The sequence below is a fragment of the Mixophyes fleayi genome, chromosome 10, assembly GCF_038048845.1.
Source record: "Mixophyes fleayi isolate aMixFle1 chromosome 10, aMixFle1.hap1, whole genome shotgun sequence".
Lineage (NCBI taxonomy): Eukaryota > Metazoa > Chordata > Amphibia > Anura > Limnodynastidae > Mixophyes > Mixophyes fleayi.
Genome location: NC_134411.1, coordinates 21,933,475 through 21,956,488, shown reverse-complemented (window position 1 = coordinate 21,956,488; position 23,014 = coordinate 21,933,475). Strand labels below are relative to the sequence as shown.

Here is a 23,014-nt window from a genome sequence, read left to right as displayed (position 1 = left end):
GCCCTTCCAAGCCTTCCTTTAACTCAGCAGTCTCCTTTGTTACATTCACAAACCCCACTACAATAATGACTGGAATCTGATTGGTTGCTATGGGTTACAGCACATTTTTCCATGCACCATTTCCCATAAATATCCACCACTCAATCCTATGACATTATTATTTCCGCTAATCCACATCTATCTAAACTTTAAATTTAGGAGAATATAATCATTGCAAGTTACAGACGTCCAAGTAGCAAGATCCCGGACACATAGGAGCCTACGTATGCTTATATTCTTCCTAATTGCCCTTCAATAATGTTTTCTTCTTTTGACTCAATGCTTCAGTAACGACATCACAAAATATGATTGATTTGTTGTGTTCAGAGATCACCAGCTAATGCCCCCGAAACACTTTGCTATTCTAAGTGCGAGTGTGCCCGACGCAGGGTTAGTTTAATGCTCTATGGAATTATCACACCATCTTTAGAAGTCAGAGGCCACTGATTGTCACAATCTCCGAAAACCCTCCCCAAACAAACAACATTTTAGCCAAAGAAGCAATTCAGTAGCGTATATCGATTTGGCAACTTCACAGCTGTTTCTAATAAGTGGGATGGGAGAGACGTTTCTATGGGCCTGGAATTAGTTTTCGATTGCCCGGGCCGCAGCGCCGGTACTCTTGTTTTGCTATGCCACCTTTTTTGATCAATACTGCATCACCCAGCAGATAGTAATTAGGTTCGAGAGAGCCATTCAGGGGAAATCTTTGTTGACTGCAACAGACAGAGCCAAGGAAAAGGTCACGGAAAATCCGCAGTCTACTAAAAGGTGGTGGGTAAAGAAAAGGACCCCTTGCCTGAGAAGTACTTAGCTCTCTTTTAATTACTGTAATTTTCAACAAGAGTCAGAGAGTGAGATGATGAAGCAGAGAGCCTCCCTCCCTGCTGTTCCTGATGAGGCTTGATAGGCCTCGAAATTACGCATTGACTCTCCGTTTCATTTCTCCTAGTGTTTAGCGCTAATAACCTGTAGGGCTTCTCTTTTTTTTTTTTTTTTTCTTCTTTCTTTGTACCTCTCAGTCCTAATGTCACTGCAGTAATTACACTCTGTGAAATCTGTACTGCAATCACAGCTGCTGACTTGTAGCTCTACAGACTGGGTCAGGCTCTGCAATGACAACATTGCAAAAAAAAGAAAAAAGAGCTAATGGTGCGACAGGGATTTTTTTTTCCTTCCTCCTGTACTTTGTTTTGTTTCTTCTGCACGGCATTTTGATAGGAACCCTCATTTGGAAACGGCGTACGAGCGCTTCCAGAGATCCCCGGGGGCGGCGAAGGTTTTAATAGTTTATGATCTTTTTGTCGGACGTTCAGGTGTTGCATCAATGAAATAAAACACTTGGAATTTAGAAATGAATAATGACATCCATAGACATAGTTTTATATTTATGTAGAGTCTCATAGGGGGAATTCAGTACCCGGCAATGTGCCTGTGGAGCGCCTCCGGAACGGTCGTGGGGGCGCTCCACGGCCATATAACATCAACGACTTTGCTTGGACCACATGGAGGTGTGCAGGAAAATCTGTGCTGTGTGTGTACCCGGAGATGACAGATTTGATTCTGGACAAATCATGTTGCCATCACCGTGGTGTTCGGCTACTCATTGTTGTGAATTGAATTATATCCGTACACATCCAAGATTGTGGTCCGCACTCTCATTTTGCCTGATAAACGGTTATTAACCAATCTGAGACCGTAACTAAGTAGAACTTGCTTTTCCATAAATCTGTGGCCTTTCCTGGCTCTTGAAATATAAAAGAGTCATTATGTATTTTTGGTATATCTATCTATCTATATATATATATATATATATATATATATATATATATATATATATATATAGTAATTTGTTGTCTGCCTGAGTGCTTTTCAAATTAACTGTAATCTGCAGTTCACACAGTAGTAAAGGTGGATTGACTGCTAGAGACACATTAACACCACCTTCATACTCTTTTCCCACCTTTTTAATCGCGCAATCTTATTTAACTATATTCTTGCACATTATAACATTCAATATTTTAAGTAGATCCAAGTGAACTGTTGCCAAGGTTATCCTGAAGCTGACATCTCCTCTTTAACCCTTTCACATATTAGACTGAATTTAATTGCAAGTATACTCTCCCTCTGGATAGCAATGAGGATTTTTTTTTTTGCTGCATTCAGGGTATTTAACTACAAAAGAATACATAAAAACAAACGAAAACCTTGCACAAAGCAGACACGCATTAAATGAAAAGCAAAAGTATCTAATGTGCAGGTGGGAAAATGTATCCAAATGATTCTTAAATAAATATGAACTAAAACATATGAGCAGCTTGTATCCGTTTTATTGGCAGCTTCTTAGACACAAAATTGGGAGCAAAACATACAAAGGAGCAGTTTTCCTGCTGGACAAATCATGTTGCAGCAAGTGATTTTGCCAGCTTTAATCGGCCCACTTTGTGGGCAATGCATGGCGATGCCTTAGTCTCCCGGGATTCTGGGAGACCGACCCGTAATTCGGGAGTCAGCCGGACATTTGGGGAGAGTTGGCATGTATGAAATATACTGGCTTCTTTTGCTAATAGCACATACCTACTGGACAGCTTTATTATTACACTGTAATTTAGAGCTTAGTTATAACCAGTACTAACGAGAGGGGAGCTGGGGGAGTGGCCAGTGCTGAAGTCCCTGATAGGGTTTGCTCACAGGGAACTGGGGCTCAGTCCTATCACAAGCTCCGGTCTTGTCTTTTCCACTGTGGCTCTTCAACTCAGGAAAACAAGTAGCCGGGGAGGGGGATTCAGGGAACGAGGCACTGTGCCTGGTCAGTGTTCCTGGAGGCTGGCTCCTGTGTGGGAATTGTAGTCCTGTTGTGGTGTCGCTGCCCCAGGCCTGGCTAGGACTCTCCCCTCCCACCTATAATCTGTCCGTACATTTAACTGACCCCCCTACAGCGCAACATGGTTTTGCTAAGGCACAAATTTGTGTTTTGTTTGCTTTTTTCCTTAACTGCGGGTATGAAAAATTGGAGATGTTGCCTATAGCAACCAATCAGATTCTAACTGTCATTTTGTAGAATGTACTAAATAAATGACAGCAAGGATCTGATTGGTTGCTTTAGGCAACATCTCCACTTTTTCAAACCCGCAGTTTAGTAAATATACCCCAAAAGTTTTTCATTGAATCTTTGGTTCTATCAGGGAGGAGGCCCCAGGATTTGGTATATCAGGAAAGTAACAGTACTCCAAATCTTTATTTCATTGATTAGAACTAGCCTCTGACCCTGTGTATGAAAGGACCAACCACACACTGTACAGACAGACCTGTACTGTAAATGTAAAATAATAGACTATACTGTTTTGAGAAGTTTATTTTAATTGGGTTTTTTTGAGTAAATTAACATATATTTGTATAAGTTATTTTACGTAGTCTACTTTGCACATTTGTATTTTTTTTTAAATATGCAATGATTCTAAATAATGCTGATGATTATCCCCTATGATACACTTCCTGGGCCTGAGGCATTAAGGAGAGCAAAGCATATAAAGGAGTAACTTTGTACCTGGGCAAAACCATGTTGCATTGGAGGGGGAGGTAAATTTAAAATGTGGAGACAGATTTATAGTTGGGTAGGACATGTCCTAGATCAACTTTAAATTTCAGTGTAAAAATAAAGCTATCAAGTATTTGTGTGCTACATGAAAAAAACAGCCAGTAATTTAACTTATGTGCAAAAAAATAAACTAATTTTCACCCCTTGCTCTCCTTAATGACTCAGACTCCATGTGGGCAGTACATGCAATGAATAAGTATTAAATAATAGAAAAAAGTAGAATATAAATAGTATATTTATCTTTACATACATCATTGGTGGCACCTTAATGTATAAACGTTGTTTGGCAATAACCGCCTCAGCCCACCTTATCTGCTGCTACTTATACATACTTGCCAACTTTTCCTCGTTGGCTTCAGGGAGATCCCGGGGGAGGTGGGTGTGTGGGGGCGGCGCTTGACGAATTGCATCATTTTGGCCCCACCCCTTAACGAGTGTCACTAACGAGTGGGGCTAAGATGATGCGATATTGGCATCATTAAGCCCCGCCACTTATCTATTGCGGGGGCGAAAACCGGGACATTGCCCTGCTCTCCCGGAAGCCCGGGAGGTCTCCCAGAAGTGCGAGAGTCTCTCAGACATTCCGGGAGAGTAGGCAACTATGTGTTACAGAAAAGCAGTTAATGAATCTCTAGAGACTGAAGTGTCTTTTACATATCTGTCTCCATTACTGAAGCCTTGTTGTCTTACCTGTCAGTCTTTGATTAAATCTTGGTCTCCATGAAAATGGCCACCTTCATAGGCATCGATACATGGACATAGGACACAATTTCTGAACAGTGTCATCATGCCACAGATGGCGAAGCCAACCACGTCTTGTACTGGCGCAGCATCAGGGAGAATGCCAGACTCTTCAGGGAGTGAGGGAGATCACCTCTATTTCAGGGAGTCTCCCTGACATTTAGGGAGAGTTGGCAAGTATGTGTTTATGGTAATTGACTCCATTTTGTACCACTTGATACATTCATTGACTCATGTCAGCTGGCCTGTTTTACCCTATCCCTTCTCTGGGATTTTTCCTGCGGCCGCCTCTGTTTTCTCATACTTTCAGCAGCTAAGAACAAAGCTCGAGCGTTGCCACTTCTTATGGACAAAATAAGATTCATGCAGAGAGATGCAAAGACAGCCTCCTGAGAGTGTAGTTCTCCAGTTCAACAATGCAACACAATGAGTTATTGACTTGTTTATATATGAAGCTCCTTTCACTGACTGACTCTGAATCCCACAGTCTGGACAAATGATTGATTTTGTTCCTAGAGAATGAGACCGGGGTCTTGCACTAAACTCTGTGGTGCAAACTACTTCCCCCCACATTTGTTCCCCCTGTGAATAGCGCCCTATTAAAAGGCACTTTTCAAAATTACCTGCAGCTGGCCTTTATAGTGTGCTTTGTATATATAAATAACTAATTTGTGCCAGTCCTTTGTCTCTATACAGCTCATTGGGGACTCTTGTCAATGCATAGGCAGTTTTTTTTTGTCATGGTGTGTATGCATATTGATATGCGTGTAGAACATCATATGGAATATTAACCAATGAGAATGTACTAATTGGTGTCCAGTTGGTCAAATGAATATATAATATTTGCACTAATTTGTTGAGATGCTTTGGGTCTTGCCTCCCCCCTCCCCTCACACACAAAAAAAATGCAAGATATCAAATGTAAAATTTTATACATTATGTATTTACAATGAGTTGATGGAGTATTTTTACAAATAAACATAAGAAAGGCCAAATAATACCGTTAATAGCTAACTTTACTGGAAATCACTGCAAGGTTCCAAAGGAATGTTGGAGCTTTGAAAACTGGCTGTAATACCAATATACGGTAGTTAGTTAATGAAATATCGGGCCTGAGTCATTAAGAAAAGTAAGGCAAAAAAAGGAGTAAATGTACCCTGGGACAAACCATATTACAATGCAGGGGTGCAAATTAGTTTATTATTTTACACATAAGTTAAGTACTGGCTGTTTTTTCATCTAGCACACAAATACTTGATAGCTTTATTTTTAGATTGACATTAAAAGTTGATTTACGACATGCCCTACCCCAACTTTAAATCTGTCCCCACATTTTAAATTTGCCTCCCCCTCCAATGCAGTATGGTTTTGCCCAGGTGCAAAGTGACTCCTTTCTTTTGCTTTGCTCTCCTTAATGACTCAGGCCTATCATCTTTAACTTGCTTCTGTCATTTCTATTGTATTTGGAAAAGTAAATTACTCTTTCATCTATTTTATGACTATAATAGTACCAGGCTGTAAGATTCTGTCTGGCGTCTCTTTAGAAAGTGTCTGTGGCCAAATCCAGGCTTCTTAAGGTCCACAGTAATAAAACAGGCCTGGCCAACCTGTGGCTCTCCAGGTGTTGTGAAACTACAAGTCCCAGCATACCCTACCAGCTATTGGCTGAAAATGGCTGATAGAGCATGCTAAGACTTGTAGTACCTCAACACCTGGGGAGCCACAGGTCGGCCTGTTATAAAATATTGTTTAGGCGGATTAGAACCAGATAACCTTTATCTCAATACTCTTGTACCCCTGAACACTTCACTCTGTGCTTATTTTTTTAAGACTTTTTCCTGAAAAGAATAATTACATAGGGAACTGAGACCTTCTAACAGTTAACTGGCCACTGAAGGTGGTCTGCAACCCCTCCTATTGTATACTGATCATAAAATTAAATCAGTTAAAATATTGAATTCCAGACAAAATAGATGGTGCTTGTTTCTCTCATGATCCAACTATAATATCCCCTATAGACCAGGAATTAATATGTGAAAGCTGACGCTCTGTCTCATAGTTTTTTTTGCATGAAGACCAAGATTCATCTGAAATCTTTCCGAATCCCCCTGCTGATAAAATAATTGCTGCTATAACTCCAAATCTACCCACTCAGATTCAACAAGCCCCGGCAGCGACTCATTTAACAAATTACCTAAATGAATGCCAATCTCTGTCTATCCGTCATAGAAAAAATACATGAGATACTGTCTACAATGGTTTTGTGACTTATACGAGAGATATTAAGCCGCATGTTGAGGTGAGTGAGCTACGCTAGAAGTAAATCTTCGATCTTCTTCATTTGGTCTAGTTTTCTTCCCCATCCCAAAAGAAACATAGACTTATAGATCTATGGATTTTATTATTGATTTACCCTTATCTGAAGGATCCACCATGATCTCGGCGATCATAGATCACTTCAGGAAAATGTCTTACTTTATTCCTTTATTACGCTTCCTTTCTGCCATACAATTGTCCTAGTTATTTGTAGATCAAGTATAAAATTATCGTTGAATTCCCTTCAGTATAGTTCCTGCCTGAAAATTATTAGGAATTGTCTTTTTCTTCCTCTTACCATCCTAAAAGGCCAGGATGAAAGGACTAATCAGTACATCGTATCGGGCCAAATATATAGCATGGGCAAGATTCACTCATAGGGGGAGATACAATTCGGTGAAAGGTGTCTCTGGAAACACCTCTCACCGCTGTTCTGGCTGGAATCTCCACTCATTTTCACTTGCAGCCCAGATGCAAACCAAAGGGGGGGGGGGGGGGGGTAACCAAGTGCCTGGAAACCCCCCTCCAAGCCTGGGGCACTGTATAGTTGAGGTGCCTGGACCCTGTCCCTGCTTCACACGGCTCTGCTTGAAAAGGGAGAGCTGCGTGCACCTAATAGTAGTGCACGCAGCATTGCCCATGTATATTATGGGGATAGGAAGAGTTGGAGAGCAGCCAAGCACTATCTAAAATTCTAGCCATGCCCCCATGCATGCTGGTCAGGCCCACTGGTGGCGTGGTGTGGAAACTCCCCCTCTACAAATCCTGCGTCTGCCCCTGCAACCCATAGAGGTGTGAAGAAAAATGACCGGCAATTGAATATCCCCATAATAATTTGCCCCTTTCTTCTGCAATTCCACCACTTTCATGTGTGCAGTAAACATTCTAAATATTGTTCATTTATTCTTTCCCTTCTGAAGGGCCAGAAGCCAGTTCTCTAGTTAAAACAAAAGCAAATTTAATCCACGCCTCTTCAAATCAGAACCAGGTTGCTGATAGATATGGGAGATAAAAGCCTACATTTAAAATACCCGACCAAGTAGCTTGTCCTCTGGAAACCTCTGACTTATAGATAAATTAGGTCCTAAGCGAAGATTTATAATTTTTTTATGAATTAGTAAATCCCGTTGCATATTGTCTTGAACTATCCTTTATACACAGTCCTTAATACTTTTTGTTAAAGGCTGAAAGGACATAAATTCCTTATTTATCTTCAACAACTCCATATTCTGGTGGACGTGTAACCCATATAATGATTAAAAAAAAGTTACATTCCCCAAAAAGTTTGTAACAGTCTGCAGTACCTCATCCATTAGAAAAGGTGTGATCCTGAGGAAAGATTGTATGTATCTGGTTAATATGTATGAATGCTTCCACTTAGATCTACCTCTGACCTTCACCTTGTCTCGTCTCTGGTAACCACCTCTCACTCCCGCCTACAAGTCTTCTCCCGTGCTGCTCCTCATTTATGGAATTCCCTACCGCACCCAATCAGACTTTCCCACAGCCTTCAAATCTTTAGACGCTCTTTGAAAACCCATCTCTTTTTTAGAGGTGACCTTATCCTGGATAACACTATTCACACTAATGCATCATCACAACTATCCTAATCTCCACTCTGAGCCACATTTGCTCTTCATGTCTGCATTTATTTTGTCTACCTTGTATGTCCCTGTTTTATGTATCTCCTGTTTTCCCTACTGTATGGTGCTGCGGAGCACTGTGGCTCCTTACAAATCTATGATAATAATCTGAGTAAAAAAAAAAAGAGACACAAAAATAAGCAAAAGTGCAAAAGTAAATGCATCACGCCACAAAACCAGTAACTAATATAAACTTTGTTATTTTTATATATAATCTCGTATGTTTTGCAGTTTTTATTCCTAAACAAATCATATATATAAAATACTTTATTAAAAATGACTATATACTGGAGTCTATGGATAATATGTCCCTCTCCCTCCGTCTAGAGTGTAAGCTCTTACGAGCAGAGCCGATGTACCCTATGGGCTAGATTTACTAAGCTGCGGGTTTGAAAAAGTGGGGATGTTGCCTATAGCAACCAATCATAATCTAGCTTTCATTTTTTTAGTACATTCTGTAAGATGACAGCTAGAATCTTATTGGTTGCTATAGGCAACATCCCCACTTTTTCAAACCTGCAGCTTAGTAAATCTAGCCCTATGTCTCATGTCTGCTCCTCCTTTGTGTACTTGTTATGTTTAACTTAAATGTATTTTTTTTGTTTTTATGATTAATTTGCAACTAACGGAATTTGCACCTGAACATTTATATGACACATATAGTTAAATGCACTGTACTCACAGTATATTTTATAACGGAATTGCCAAGTATAACAATAAAATGTTGCCGCAGCTCAGCAGAAACTTTTCCCTGCATCAGACAAGACTTCTCCATGCACACCGCTCACCTGTGCACGGAACGAGAATCCTTACCATACAGACTGCCAGAAAGTTGCCATTAGTTTAGTTTTGCACAGCCAAATGGTTAGCGCCAAATCTAGTCATTGTATAATCTTGAAGTCTGTAGAAGATCAGAAATATGTTACAATTTGCCAAAATACCGATCGTTTGGCAAAAGTTTCCTTAATCTGGACCCTAATTTGCATATTGCAATAAAGCAGAAGGGGTCTAAAACGATACAGTGTCATTTGTAATTTATTTCCTATAAATGATACAGCAACTTGTCCTGTGCAATAAAATATCGTTTTAGATTTTGTTGACCTTGATTCCATCTAAAGACCTATATTTTGCCAAATCTCTAACCAAATCCTGCATTTCGGAATTTAGAATCTTGGGCCTGATTCATTAAGGATCTTAACTTAAGAAACTTCTTATTTAAGTCTCCTGGACAAAACCATGTTACAATGCAAGGGGTGCAAGTTAGTATTCTGTTTTGCACATTAAGTCAGTTAAATACTGACTGTTTTTTCATGTAGCACACAAATATCAACTTTAAATTTCGGTGTACAAATAAGCTATCAAGTATTTGTGTGCTACATGAAAAAACAGTCAGTATTTAACTTATGTGCAAAACAGAATACTAATTTGCTCCGGTTGCAGTGTAACATGGTTTTGTCCAGGAGACTTAAATAAGAAGTTTCTTAAGTTAAGATCCTTAATGAATCAGGCCCCTTGTTACTATATTAATAAGATTATTAGTTTGTGTAGTTCAGGTTTTTGCCGATGAGCCACAAACTAGAATCAGCAAACCATATGTATGCAGACCCAAAGGTGGAACTAGCGAGCTGTGGGCCCCTGGTGCAGGGGCCCACAGAACCGGGGCCCCCAACAATCTGCATCTGTCCGGGCCCCATTTATCTCCATGGGCCCCAGTGCACGGCACCTGCCGTACCAAGGATAGTTCCGCCCCTGTGCAGACCAGAACCCCAAATGAGATCATTACATCTTCTGCTGCAGGTAATATTGTAAGCTTTGAAAACCGTGGTTCATAAGTATTCATACTGTGCTGCCTCATTGTAATTTAGTTATCTAGCTTTTATTTTACATTCAATGCTCCTTCACTGCAAACTTGCACTAATATTTTTTATTTTAATTCTCCTTTGCAGATCCAACATTACATGAATGGTCAGACAGATGAAATCAGTAGAAAGGAAATATTTCCCATGACAGAAGAGGAACTTTATACAGCGCACGAAGAGGTAGGATGGAGATCAATCTATTCTCCATTTACCAACTGAAGCAAAATTATGAGAATTGTTCATTGACATTTAAAGACCCATCTTAACGTTCATTACACCATTCGCATATGCAAGTACTGATTTTCTGCTTTTTCCCCCTTTGCTCAAGGCAGAAAATCGATTTTATCTGGAAACTTCAAGGCGTTGGGTTTTTACGATTTATCAGACGCTAAAAAAAAGTATAATTGAAGTTGAAAAGATACAGCAAACAAAAAAAAAAAAAAGTAATGTGTGAAATGTTTTAAATATCCTGAGAAAAGCGTCACGCTGTAAGGCTCTTCTAGAGCCCACTGTGCTGTCTTTATGAAGAGGCTTATTATTTTCACTTCTTTCAAAGTATCGCAATTAGTTTGCAAGGGTAGAGCTGCTATTATGTAAAAAAGATACTCTAACCCCTGCAGTGCAAGGAGAGGGTTTGCAATGGAGCTCCTTGCCCTGGGACACAATGAGTTAAACCTCAACGTCTCGTTGGCAGCGCCCATGCTGGTTCGTTGACAGGCGCAGAGTATAAATGAAATAATCACATAAGATTGGTCCCAGAAAAAAGTGGGATATTATTTTATGCAGATTCCAGAACTGCGGAAACCACTTTTTTTTTTTTTTTTTTTTTGGTAAAAGCAGTATTTGCCAATTTTGGTCCATTAGCATCAGAAGCTTAAAATGAGGACAAGTTAATGAATAATACATGTACTTAATGTCTTTTTTTCCTGTAAACACGTAACTGTTATCTTGAATATGATTATCATTTTGCAATCTTCTATATTTATGGACTGTCAGCTGTGACACCCTCTTTGTCCCTCTCCCATGTGATCCCGGCGGTCCGTAAGGTGCACAAATGGCCACCCATAAACTTAATGCTGATCTCGGTTTTGTGGGGTAGCTGGCTAAATAGTTTTATAATCTTGATATGTGATCTGACACATCATACATAGATATATACATGTTTTAGTTGACGCTTTGTGATCTTGAAGCCATGTGCATCGGTTATTGCTATCTGATTTAGCCTATTCATCTGTCGACTGGTAAAATCATTCATTTGTACACAAGATGAGGCTGACAACACCAAATACAATATAAGCGCAAGCGCACTAACATTCACACAGAGAGACACCGGGCCTGAGTCATTAAGCAGAGCAAAGCATTAAAAAAGGAGTAACTTTGCACCCGGGCAAACCCATTGGACGGGGAAAGGTAAATTTAAAATGTGGGAACAGATTTAAAGTTGGGGTAGGGCAGGTCCTAGATCAGCTTTAAATTTCAGTGTAAAAGTAAAGCTATCAAGTATCTGTGTGCTACATGAAAGAGTGGGGTACGGTAATCCGATGCTGTGGATACTGAAACCCAGTATATCTACCAAAAAAAGATGGAACAGATTAATAACGACATAATTAAAATGTATCCTTACCTGTACAACAACCGGGGAGATTACCGAAAGTAGTGGTGTGTGACCGCTGCTTAATCTAAAGATGCTAGAAGGCGGCGGCTGATTTTGACGTCGCGTAAGTTTCCGACGGACCCTAACCGCTAAGCTTAACATACCTGTTTAAATAGATGTCTGCGTGTTCAGTGACGTCAAAATCAGGAGGCGGTATCCAGCAGCTTTGGATAAAGCAGCGGTCGCATACCACTACGTTTGGTAATATCCGCCATCGCTGTAAAGGTTAGGGTTGTTTTTTAAGTATATCGTTATTAATCTGTTTGTGTATTTTTGTGTATACTTGATGTCGGTATACCGATTACCACCAACATGAAAAACAGCCAGTATTTAACTTATGTGCAAAATAATAAACTAATTTGCACCCCTTGCATTGTAACATGTCCAGAAAAATGTTCTCCTTATTTCGTCTTACTTATCTTAATGAATCAGACCCAACTTGTTTTATTAGCTGCTAGAGTTTCAGCTATACCTTGACTATGAACAGAGGTTCCAAAATATCTACCTTCAAGTGTATGTCAGAGTGTGAAGCACTGGATCTGTGTCCGTCCCACGACTACTAGAGAAAAACACAGTGTAACGTGGCAGCTGCTTCTAACATGTTTTTAGCACATTTGGTGCCCAAGTAAAAAGAATACCGTGATCTGTTATTTTAAAAATGTTAAAATTAAAGATCGTTGTTCAAAAATATTTGATGGAACTATAGACTGTACCGTTTGCAGAGTAGGGAAGGAAGGGGATTTATCCTGGGCCGCTGGGCTGGTGCAGTCCCCTGGGTGTCTAGGAGATATTGGAATGTTGCTGGCATGGCTTCCTGCTGCAGTGGATGGGCGAGGAAAGGAATATTCTATATATTGCAGATCACTTAATACATTTTTAATATTTTTTCCTTTGGAGAGGGGCTAAATCAGTGGTTCCCAAACTTTTGCAGTTCGCGGCACCCTTAGAGTCTCCAAATTTTTTCAAGGCACCCCTCCAAAATAATTACTGAGCAGTCCTGTTTTAGAAGTAGTTGGGTCAAAAAATTGTAATAAGTATTTAGGTCACGACAGAAATACTTATTTAGTTGTATGCAAAAATGCCCCTCTGCATCCAGACACTCTGCCCCCTCTGCATCCAGGCAGGGCCGGATTAAGGGAATGGAGGCCCCTGGGTTAAGGGGGACTCCATTCCCCCGTGAGGGCTCCCCCCCATGATCCGAAGTTGCCCGCCCCCCCGTGATCCGAGCTGGTTCCCCGTGGAACCGCCGGGCTAAAGCACAGTTAAGAGAGACACAACTTGTTTTCCACACTGGTATTTACATATGTACAGGACATAGAAAGAATACAGACCAATATTATTTATTATTGAACAATATTTGTATAATCAGTAACTTTACAAGCTGCAGTGGATATGCCTGGACACAGGATCTCTCCATCGCTTGTGTTTTCCCCCAATATAATGTCTGTCCATTGCATGTAAAGTGCCTGCTTTGCTGTGTAACTAGTGTCAGTATAGTATGTAGGCCTTGTCTGGGCTTGATACTTTTGCTAAGGCCAAAACTGGGCAGGTGAGTGCAAAGTAGTGAGACACGTGCGTGAGGCCACTAGTTTTATGCCCACCATCCTTTTTGTTATGTCTTCAGTTTTGCTAACAGTATAGAAACTTGCTATTATGGAGATAGGTCAGAGTAGTAGTAAAATACTATTACCTTCATCATTTCCATGCTATCCTATACAATGCCCAGACCAGTAAACAGTGGAGTCGTCATATACAGTATACAGTATGCCCTATGTCACAGTTTAAAATATGTTCCATATGCATTGCTGTCAGCAATGTACAGTACAGCCCTATTGTGCTAGTAGTATATTGAACAGCCCTAGTGAGCTAGTGGTATATAGTACAGCCCTAGTGAGCTAGTGGTATATAGTACAGCCCAACCATGCAAGTAGTATATAGTACAGCCTTATTGTGCTAGTAGTATATAGTACAGGCATAGTGAGCTAGTGGTACACAGTACAGCCCAACCATGCAAGTAGTATATAGTACAGCCCTAGTGAGCTAGTGGTATATAGTACAGCCCTAGTGAGCTAGTGGTATATAGTACAGCCCAACCATGCAAGTAGTATATAGTACAGCCTTATTGTGCTAGTAGTATATAGTACAGGCATAGTGAGCTAGTGGTACACAGTACAGCCCAACCATGCAAGTAGTATATAGTACAGCCCTAGTGAGCTAGTGGTATATAGTACAGCCCTAGTGAGCTAGTGGTATATAGTACAGCCCAACCATGCAAGTAGTATATAGTACAGCCTTATTGTGCTAGTAGTATATAGTACAGCCCTAGTGAGCTAGTAGTATATAGTACAGCCCAACCATGCAAGTAGTATATAGTACAGCCCTAGTGAGCTAGTGGTATATAGTACAGCCCTAGTGAGCTAGTGGTATATAGTACAGCCCAACCATGCAAGTAGTATATAGTACAGCCCTAGTGAGCTAGTGGTATATAGTACAGCCCTAGTGTGCTAGTGGTATATAGTACAGCCCAACCATGCAAGTAGTATATAGTACAGCCCTAGTGAGCTAGTGGTATATAGTACAGTCCTAGTGAGCTAGTGGTATATAGTACAGCCCTAGTGAGCTAGTGGTATATAGTACAGCCCTAGTGAGCTAGTGGTATATAGTACAGCCCTAGTGTGCTAGTAGTATATAGTACAGCCCTAGTGTGCTAGTAGTATATAGTACAGCCCTAGTGTGCTAGTGGTATATAGTACAGCCCTAGTGAGCTAGTGGTATATAGTACAGCCCTAGTGAGCTAGTGGTATATAGTACAGCCCTAGTGAGCTAGTGGTATATAGTACAGCCCTAGTGAGCTAGTGGTATATAGTACAGCCCTAGTGAGCTAGTGGTATATAGTACAGCCCTAGTGAGCTAGTGGTATATAGTACAGCCCAACCATGCAAGTAGTATATAGTACAGCCTTATTGTGCTAATAGTATGTAGTACAGCCCTAGTGTGCTAGTGGTATATAGTACAACCCTAGTGAGCTAGTAGTATAGATATATACAGTACAGCCCCTTTATGTCTGTAATATACAGTACATCCCCGACACCATTACAGATTGTATCACACCCACTCTGCTGGCAATTTGCCCACACAGAACCACTTCTACACTTATTGGGGCAGTGGGCACTCAGTTCTCCTATTGATGTCAGGCACCCTCCAACATGATGCAGCTGTGGCTCAGTGATGGCTCCTGCTGACCTTTGGTGGTCAGGACTACTCTAGAAACTGAGAGACCTGTGCACTCATCTGAAATCCAGGCAGGGTTATGTAATAAATCCAGAATTGTTAAACAGAAGACAGGAGGCAATTGCAGCCTCACCATTCTACTGAGCTAAAGTGTATTTCAGAACGGACATTGTACGCAAGTGATATCAATGGCTCTGACGACTGACGACTCTGAGCTACAACTAGGGGCTCTTAAACTATTGGTCAAAACAAGCCAAGCTATTTAGGATGGTTCCTTTTCTTTACACCTCTATACTACCAACTAATAACTGATCATGTTTTTATAGTATTGTTTTGTGCAGGTCCCTAATTTTCTATCCATTATATATTTAACAAATAATGATACAAATAATAATACGTATAATTTGTAGACAATATAGTGCCTAGTAAGAAGCATGTTGTTAACAATGGGTCTTAAAGCTTCTTCGCAGATGATAAACTTTAAGAACACCTGTCTTGGAGGGAAAGAAAACATTCTCTACGAGCATCTGCCACCCTATTGTCACTAGATATGTTAAAACTTTAACCAAGTATTTTAAAAGCTGGGAAACTTTGAGTTCAATGAATGTAAAACATTTATTTCCATAAGTTGATAACATTTCAACAGCAGCCAGTAGCTGGAAAAAAATAGCCTTGTTCCTTCACATGTAAACCCCTTATTTTCAGGTTGTTTTGACTTCCTCCCACACATAATAGTCACCTTAAATGTTACAGAACAGTTGCTGGTATGTGTGGGAAGGTTATAGATTAAATGTAAAAATAGTCTAGTAGTCTTGTCTCCTTTGCACTCTGTGTTGTGTTCTTCCACAGGTCTGTTTCAAGCCTTGTAAATTGCCATCTTCTCCTGGACCCCTAAGTCCTCCCGATTCCTGCATACATTGCCGTTTCATGCTGTGTTTTTAGTAAAGCGAGCACAGCACAATCTGAAGTTCTCAGCCACAATTGAAAAATGTGCATTTTATTTCAACGTATGGCTACGTAAGCCCCTCTATTGTGCAGAGAGTGGATAGGGTCAGATGATGTTTAGAAGGAGAGGTTTTATGCCTCCGAGGCGGGCAGCTTTACACTTGGATGCCCATGCACACAAACACATTGAATTATGAACAGACCTATTAATGGCGGGGTCACAAAAGGTCAAGTTTTGTCTTCTTTTTCCCTCCATTCAGAATTTCTCTTATAAAAAGAAGGGGAAAAGGATTTGCTATAAGAGAGAGAGAGAAAAAAAGACCCAAAAAGATTTAAATCTATCGACAACGTAAACGGAGAAAAATGGAATTCTATATGTCGTTATTGTAATGACGTTGGTCGTGTTTTATAACTGTCCCCACGTATCTGTCTATATATTTATATTTGTCTATTTATTTAATTATATCTCTTTAGCTTCTCTCGTTGTTCTCTATAGGGAACAGTTTAAAGTGTTTGTGTTTGTCACATGTACAGAATTGATCTCCTCCCCCTTCCCCCTGGGCCCTATAGGACGGCCCGTGATGCTCCGGTGCAGCTGTGAGCTCATTAGTGACCGCCGCCATCACATGACCTTGCGCTGTTTTTCTGAAGCACCAAATACAAAGATGATTAGAGGGGAACTGGATATGTGATAATCTGCTCCTCTTTGAGTGCGGAGCTCATCTAAAAGGGGACCGATCAGTCTATGATTAAGCAGAGGCACACACAGGGGGGGTTTCTGGTTCTCCAGAAACCCCTCCCCTCAACGAACGAATGGCACTGTACAGCAGCCGCGGCGCTGTCAAAGAAGCGTCCGTGGCAGTGCTGTATTGTAGTACAATACAGCACTGCCGCGGATGCTAATTTGACAGCGCTGCTGCTGTCCAATTCAAAATCGCCGAAATGGAGGAGCTTGCGCTTTCTCTCTAATTTAAAAATCCTGCGTTTGCCCCTGTTAAGAGGGTTATTTTTGAAGGGGTATGATTAATTGGGGGCGATTTTTAAAATAGTTCTAATTAAAGGGGCTATGGTAGAATGAAGAAGAAAGGATGATAAAAGGGAGTGATGAAGGGTTTAAAAGATGGAAGGGGAAAGAGCTTCAAGGGGGGATTTTCTGATAGGGGGAAATGATAATTGTCCGAGGGAAAGGGGATGGTGATGGGTGGAAAGAGGATAATGAAGATGGGGACAGGAAGCAGAGATTAATGATTTCACTTCCATTACTTACAGCTCCAACACCATTGGCTGTGGCTGTGGCAGGGGGTGTGAGCAGAAGGACCAATCAGAAGCAGCTGTCTCTGTGATTGGGGCTTCTTGAGGATCCTTCCTCTCACGTTCCCCCCTCCACAGCATCTGCTTTTCAACGGGGGGGCTGAAATACTAGTTACAAAAACAGCTGCATAGTGGCATAGGGAGGGGAAGGGGCCAATTACCTCCTGGTGGCAGTGCAGCTATAAATAACAAAATAATAGAGGAGCATCTCAAAAGTATAACAACATTATGTATAATATGCTGATAAATCCGCATTTATCGCATGAAATAAAGATTTTCCGGTGCGATCGCTGTGGTTCCAAAGCACAAGAGTTTTATTCGCAAAATAGATTACAGGGCAAAGTATCGCATGCATACGCCTACGCGGTTGGCACCAACAACAATCTTCTATGAGAACACTCTGGTTTCCAAAGCCAGAGGTGGAAAATGTATACACTGCATAGTCATAAAAAGCAGTGACATCACAAAGATACACAGTTACAGTATTAAGGTCCACATTCATAGGTTGATGGGTCACGACCTCCCAAGAACTCGACGCCTCATTGGTTGATTCCTCTGGTCATTGTTCCTTGAGGTGGCTAGGTGTCCTTCCTCAGGCTCCCACCTCTAGACCTGTATAAACCAGTTCTTTTATGAAAAAAAAGAAATATGTGAAACTTATTTACATATTGCTAAGATTATGATTTGGTTGCATATTAATCGCATCCCAACCCATTGTAATGCACAGAAATTATTGATTATCACATTCGTCCAATTATTAAAGTTCAACAATATATATAATCTATACATGCATCTGTCAACAAACATGCCGTTAAAAATTCATGTATATGTGTATATACATGTAAACCACATTTATACATGTACAAGTAAAGAGAAGAAGCAAAATCCCATCAAAACTAATTGTTACAGACGTGTATTTTAAACATAACTGAATGTGTTACTATAAAGCCCCTTATGAGTGATAATGACAGGTTTAGTTGTTACTTCAATGTTTGACCTTGCATTCAGCATAATGGAGTATAGAGAATATCTACCAATGTAGATAGTCTACATGTGAATATCATTTGCATATTCTTATCAATAGGTTTAAAGTAACACAGAAGCTCTATCTAACAAGAAGTTAGGTAGACCTCATTCATCTTAGAGCATAAGCTCTTAGCCTGGGTACACACTATAGGTTTTTCACCCCATTATCGGGCCAATCACGTGATAAACGACCATTCGTCCCCATATCGCATTAGTGTGTACACTCCAATGATGAACGACTATCGTTCCAAAGCTCATCGTATAGTTTGATTTGATTTTATAAATGGATTAAACATCTCATTCACCAATGGAACGATGTCCTTCCAATTCTGCAGTGTGTATGAACTCACAACCAGCATTGTAGGCAGATCTCCATTGGAATTTAGAGAGTCACAATCTTTTCAGTCAATGGTTATGACAGATGAAGAGCACAGATCTGACGGTAAAGTGTGTAAGACATGTGTAGTGTGTACACATAATTAGGCATGTTGATTGGGACTTAAAGATGTTGGTAAAATTGTTAGTGATATCACACTGGGAGACATTTTCTGTAGTGTGTACCAAGCCTTAGTGCTAAGGAGATCTTTAAGGAATTAAGGATCTGTTGAGGTCTTCTTAAGTCAAGGAAGTGGTTTAGAGCATCAGCACACACTGACACTGAAAGCTGCATAAGGCAAATATATAATATATAAATATATTACGGGCTGTTTTCTTGGTCCTTAAAGCGTTCATAACATGGTGTGCAGTGGTGGTATAATTATAGTAGGGTTTAAAGGAGTACTGCGATTGCAAATTAAGCACCAGTGTGTATGAACCCTAAGAACAAAGATGACATCTAAAATTAGTGTTGTGTAGAGAATCATCATCATCATCATCATCATCATCATCATCATCATCATGTTTATATAAAAAGGTGGAAAGGGTACTTTTAATTCCGCTAGATCTATTTTTTGTCCATTTGGCTCAGTTCAAGCTTTATTTGTGAGAATAAAGGGCAAAGGATGGGCAGATCTATAAACCCATGTGAATAGGATATCTTACGCTGCTTTGTTTTACTATTTTGCTCTCAGTAAAACTGACATTTTTCTCCAAATGTATCCTTCTATCCTTAGCCGTACTCTGCTACACTCACAGAACAATGCTCTACCAGAGATAAATTGGGAAGGTTGAGTTGCTTAGATATTCACAAAATGAAACAATGCTTTTATTTGTTTTAATGTTACCAAGTATAGTTGCTCAAAGAAGTCATTACAACTGCCAATTAGTAAATGTATCTGCCATGTCTTCTTATACAGCTGTGCATAGAATTTAGACCTGCGAGGTATATTTACACAAGGTGTGTAATGCAAAGATTTGAATGTTGTAGATATCAATCACAATCTAGAGCAGAGGTGTCCAAGTTTAGTCCTCAAGGGCTACCAACAGTTCAGGTTTTCAGGATTTTTTTTAATTATGCACATTTGAGTTAATCTATTTTTTTCTAGCTTAGTAATTATTCCACCTGTTTCTACAGACAGAGAACCTAAAAACATCAACTGTTGGTAGTTCTTCAGGACTGAATTTGGACACATCTGCACTAGTGTGTCAGAATTGGTTTAGTTTTTATATTAGCTTCATTTGTGAACAAGAGGGGACCGGGTAAAATTTTGACACTTTCTTAAACATTAAAAAGGTCAATAAAACAGTAAATTTTATGTGCAATTAGGTGGGTTGTATTAAATAAGAAAACGTCACTAGCCTATGCTCCACCGATTATCTGCGTTTTTTAAACAGCTGGCACCGTTGTTACAGCCCCTCCACCAAGTGCTTCAACTGTTAGCAACAAATTCGTATGTTCAATTTTTGTTTGAATGTTACAGCATACTCACCAACTTTCTGAAGTTGGCTTCCGGGAGCCTGCTGGGAGAGGTGGGCGTGATGGTGGGCGGGACTCCAAAATTCACATCAATTTGGACCCATGACGTAATGACGCAAACACGGCATTTTACAGCAGGGGGCGGGGCCAAACACATCGATTCACTGGGAATCGCGGTGTTTGGCCCCGCCCCCTGCTGTAAAATGCCGTGTTTGCGTCATTACGTCATGGGTCCAAATTGATGTGAATTTTGGACCTAATTCTGTCCACTTCACTAGGAAGTGGGCAGATGCGGGAGATTGCCACACTCTCCCGGGAGTCCGTGAGACTCACGAGAAATGCGGGAGTCTCCCGGACATTCCGGGAGAGTTGGCAAGTATGTGTTACAGGCTTATGTGTCGTTATTTCCACCGCTGCCTACAAGGATAGCAGCACAGTGGCCAATTGCTTTATAGTGAAAGCAAGTCCAATAGGGAAATCTACAGACTAAAACTAATCATAGCTAGGAACAACAAAACATTAAATAATATAAAAATAATACATTGTTTTCTAATACACTTAATTAAAAGTCAGTTGTGTGTAATTTTACACAATATATTTAAAAAATCATACTTTGATTATACCAACCCTTTAATTGACTTATTTCATACGTGTTCCTAATATATATATTTAATTTACTTAAATGTCTATGCTCTGTTTGTAAGGTGAAATAATAATGTCACTTGTATATTACAACAGTGATATTAAGGTTAAACATGAATTCCATTTCAATTCATGCTCTGGGTATTGCAAACTGTGTTTCCTCTTTTAAATGTAGTTTAAGCCGTGTATCTCATTAGCTGGCTGCCGCGGTTGTCATGCCTTGCGGACGTGAATCCGTTTTACAAGGGAACTATTTGTGTTTATTCTCCAAATGTCTAAGTGGTCTGACACAGACAATTACATTGTACTAAGGCTCTTGTCGTTTAACTCCTTCAGGTGAATGAGCTGATTGATGAATTGAAAACAGCTATCAAAGTGCACCGGGGTCAATTCTTTAAGCTCGCCCCACAATTACAGGCCGAGCAAGAGCAGTGCGCCACTTATCTCTTCCAGCACATTAAACCCCTCCCATCCAGCAGCAATCTGCCTCCAAGTCTGCGCTTAAAGGTAGGTACTTCACGCACAAAGCCAGAATGTACAAGGTGGCATTATTTTCTATATAAGAGAGCGGTTTACTGCAAGGGAAAAATATCAACAAAATAAACTTTATTGTTTATTTCAAATGCAAAAAGTGGTTTTTAACTGGTATGTTTTATACTGCATTAAAAATTGAGGATCCCCAGGACGTAGGTGCATGCCTTACGCACAATTAAGGGAGAATGTAATTATAGGAATACAAGACAATACTTAGGAAATGATAAATATAATCACTTTATTTGATTACAGTATATGGACCCTCCTGATTTTGTACTTGTAATGCTTGACGTTTCCATACTGATCAAACCTACATTTTCATACGTAGTCATAAAAAGTAACTACAATTGAACAGTACAATGTTTTTCACTAGAAAAAGATCTGGGATATACAGAATACATTCATGTTTTGTTTTGCTGTCATTTATTAGTAGTGATCTGTACAGAGTTTTAGGGGTATATTTACTAAACTGCAGGTTTGAAAAAATGGAGATGTTGCCTATAGCAACCAATCAGATTCTAGGGGGTAAATGTATCAAGCTGAGAGTTTTCCGGCGGGTTTGAAAAGTGGAGATGTTGCTTATAGCAACCAATCAGGTTCTAGCAATCATTTTGTAGAGTTTACTAAATAAATGATAGCTAGAATCTGATTGGATTCTCAAACTCTCAGCTTTATACATTTACCCCTAGCTGTCATTTTGTAGAATGTACTAAATAAATGATCACTAGAATCTGATTGGTTGCTATAGGCAACATCTCCACTTTGTTAAAACCGCAGTTTAGTAAATATACCCCTTAGTCACTGTTAAATGGCAGCATAGACAACAACAGGTTATAAATGAAATTGACAAAATACCACCAGCGATATTACATGGTAATAATAAGTATAATAAAAAAAAATAAAATAAAAAAAATATATATATATATATATAATATTTATTTTCTTCTGATGAAAGCCATTGCTAAGGTCAATTAAAATTGAATTTTACACAATATATTAACATAGAATCTCAATTGTAGTTTCTCATTCTCTGTTTCCAAGTAATTTTTTGACTTTAGTTGACAATGTTTAATAAATCAGGATTCCATTTATTTATATAACATGTTGCATTCACAAGTTTGCACAGCATTTAATCCTGTCCATCTGGACAAAAGCACAATGCAGACAGTTTTATATTAATCCGTGTACCAAACTGATAGGGAAATTATTCAGCCCTCTGGTTGATAGGAAATATCAGCAATTCTTTGCTAATTCTCCTTCAGCATTTACTAGCACCTCTTAAACAAATAGACAGTGGTGCCAAATTGTATTGTTTATGCCATGTGATAATGCGGAGCGCTGGTAGTATTGTCATGGTACATGTCATGCGTATATCTCAGATTATCAGCTGCTGGATCCGTACTAGCAGCCTCTCGCATCAGTCTACACGTTGCTCTTCTCTGTACAATGGCCAAGTGCTCTGGTGACCCCATGTGGCTGAGGAGGCTGTTGGTGAAGATACATCTTAATGTAACTAACACTGCACTCTGTTATTATAAACCAGAGAATTGCCCATTGAGTGTCGTAATACTGCTATGTCATTTACTCTCTTCCATTATCTTAGCTGATATTACAAGACAA

At 39.8% G+C, this 23,014-nt stretch overlaps 1 protein-coding gene across 1 annotated transcript in view; it reads left to right on the top strand.

The window, feature by feature from the left end:
• Positions 1-23,014, top strand: part of DCDC1 (doublecortin domain containing 1) — a 296,646-nt gene that overhangs the window by 152,890 nt on the left and 120,742 nt on the right. The window contains exons 9-10 of the mRNA XM_075188616.1: positions 10,284-10,376; positions 21,197-21,367. Coding sequence (XP_075044717.1) covers positions 10,284-10,376; positions 21,197-21,367 — 264 coding nt within the window. The remainder of the gene's footprint in view (positions 1-10,283; positions 10,377-21,196; positions 21,368-23,014) is intronic.